Source organism: Seriola lalandi, unplaced genomic scaffold, assembly GCF_002814215.2.
Source record: "Seriola lalandi dorsalis isolate HSWRI2012SDOR001 ecotype SW California unplaced genomic scaffold, Sedor1 jcf7180002053237, whole genome shotgun sequence".
Taxonomy (NCBI): Eukaryota; Metazoa; Chordata; class Actinopteri; order Carangiformes; family Carangidae; genus Seriola; species Seriola lalandi.
Window position 1 is genome coordinate 366 of NW_019523790.1, and position 2182 is coordinate 2547.

The 2182-nt window shown below is 42.2% G+C and overlaps 1 protein-coding gene across 1 annotated transcript; it reads left to right on the forward strand.

Annotated features, from left to right (window-relative positions):
• Positions 1-340: 340 nt before the first annotated feature.
• Positions 341-2170, forward strand: LOC111651054 (tetratricopeptide repeat protein 39C-like; the record flags this gene model as incomplete). The annotated part of the gene is made up of 5 exons (XM_023401014.2): positions 341-485; positions 609-1005; positions 1616-1784; positions 1888-1981; positions 2063-2170. Coding segments are annotated over 5 exons (913 nt in total), but the record flags the coding sequence as incomplete, so codon positions are not given.
• Positions 2171-2182: the final 12 nt, after the last annotated feature.

Genomic DNA, 2182 nt, shown 5'->3' on the forward strand with positions numbered 1-2182 from the left:
TCTGCCAAATGGGCTTCTACGAAGTACTGAACGTTACCTCATTTACCGTTTTGTAAGTGAGAGATTTAAATTTTTGGTTTTTAATAAATTTGCATTGCAACATTTCTAAAAACATGTTTTCACATTATAATTATGGATAAATTACGATATATATGGAATGTAGATTGATGGGGAAATTGGCAGTTTTGTCCATTTGAAATTAAATCTACAACACACAAGGTGTGAATACTTTCTGAAGCTACTGTATAAAGAACAAGAACCCGAAAAGCAGCATTTTAAATTGGACCATAATGTCCAGGTTTGCTTGTTAGCTTGCCGACATGTCTGTTTGTCACATCAGTCTGTAAGTGTGAGGTATGTGTGTGGGCAGGCGGACTCTCAGAGGTCTGGGGTGACTGCAGTGGACCGACTCCAGAGGCAGATCATCATTGCAGACTGCCAGGTTTACCTTGCAGTGCTATCTTTCATCAAACAAGAGCTGTCAGGTAAGGGAAGCTTAAGAAGTTTTCGATTAACTGTAAACACTGCACATTTATTGGTGTTAAATTAAAATAATAATAATTTTTAAATACTAGTAGCTGTTTCACTCAATTTCAATCCTCCAACAGCATACATCAAAGGAGGCTGGATCCTCCGTAAAGCCTGGAAGATGTATAATAAATGTTACAGCGACATCACACACCTGCAGGAGGGCAGCAGAAGAAGGGCCTCACAACAACAAGCGATGCCGTCTCCGTCTCTGTCATCCTCGTCCGACCGCAGCCGCTCCTCTTCACCAGGGCCGAGCCCTTCCCACAGACCTGACGGTATCAGCCCAGAGGTTCTGGATAGGCTGAAAGGTTCAGTCAGCTTTGGTTACGGTCTCTTCCACCTCTGCATCTCGATGGTGCCGCCGCACCTACTGAAGATCGTGAACCTGCTGGGCTTCCCAGGCGACCGTCTTCAAGGCCTGTCAGCGCTCACATACGCCAGTGAAAGTAAGGACATGAAGGCCCCCTTAGCTACGTGAGTACGTGAGTGGGTACGTTTGTGTATCTGTATTTTGGCTCTTACTATGTGATTGACCTAATTCACTTGTAAACAATATGACAACTTAATGGAAGCATAATGGATTCTAATTTTCCTTCATCAATAACTCAATGATGGAGCATTTTTCACCCTCGAGTAATTGACCAAATATGTAACAAATACAAAATCAATGAAATACAGGACTTTAATAATAGACTGACTCTGGCTACAGCAGCATAAGATTGCCCAATCATGCCTGCGTAATGAATCACTTTTGAAATCCTTCTTAGTCCGAAAATATGTCAGCAACTATGTTTGTACTTAACCCTTCTTAAAAACATCAGTGGGAATTTGGTCATGTCTACCAAGCTGCTAAGTGCCAGTTACTAATGATGCTTAATAATAACTCACTAGGCTGTATGTGCATTATTTTATTTTTATAAATCTCTCAGAATTTTTTTCATATGATTAATCAATAAATTAAAAAGCATTACTCATTGTTCTGATTTTGTACAAGATAGTGTCATATTTGGAAAGTGAAATGTTTTGCTGTGCAGTACAGTACAGTATATTCCCTCTCATCACTGTGTCTGTGCTTCCCATACAGCTTGGCCCTCTTGTGGTACCACACAGTAGTGCAGCCCTTCTTTGCTCTGGATGGCACAGACACACAGGCAGGCCTGACAGAAGCCAAGTCCATTCTCCAACAAAGGGAGGCTACCTATCCGAACTCATCCCTCTTCATGTTCTTCAAAGGCAGGGTCCAACGGCTTGAGGTAAATACATGTTTGTTTTGTTTGTCGGATGCTATGTAGTTTGGGAAAACTCATTATTGTCTCACTGCAACTGTAACTCACACCACAAAGTTCCCCTCTCTAGTGCCAGATCACTAGTGCCTTGACGTCCTTCAGTGATGCCTTAGATCTGGCCTCTGACCAGAGGGAGATTCAGCACGTGTGTTTATATGAAATAGGTACTATTTTCCCTCTCAGATTTCAAACCACCTCACTCAGCGCTAGTCTGCATCATAATTTCTGATTGTTGATGATTTTAGGTTGGTGCAGCATGATCGAACTGAACTACAGAGAAGCCTACAAGGCCTTTGAGCGACTGAAGACTGAGTCTCGCTGGTCCCAGTGCTACTACGCCTATTTAACAGGAGGTACTAACAGAA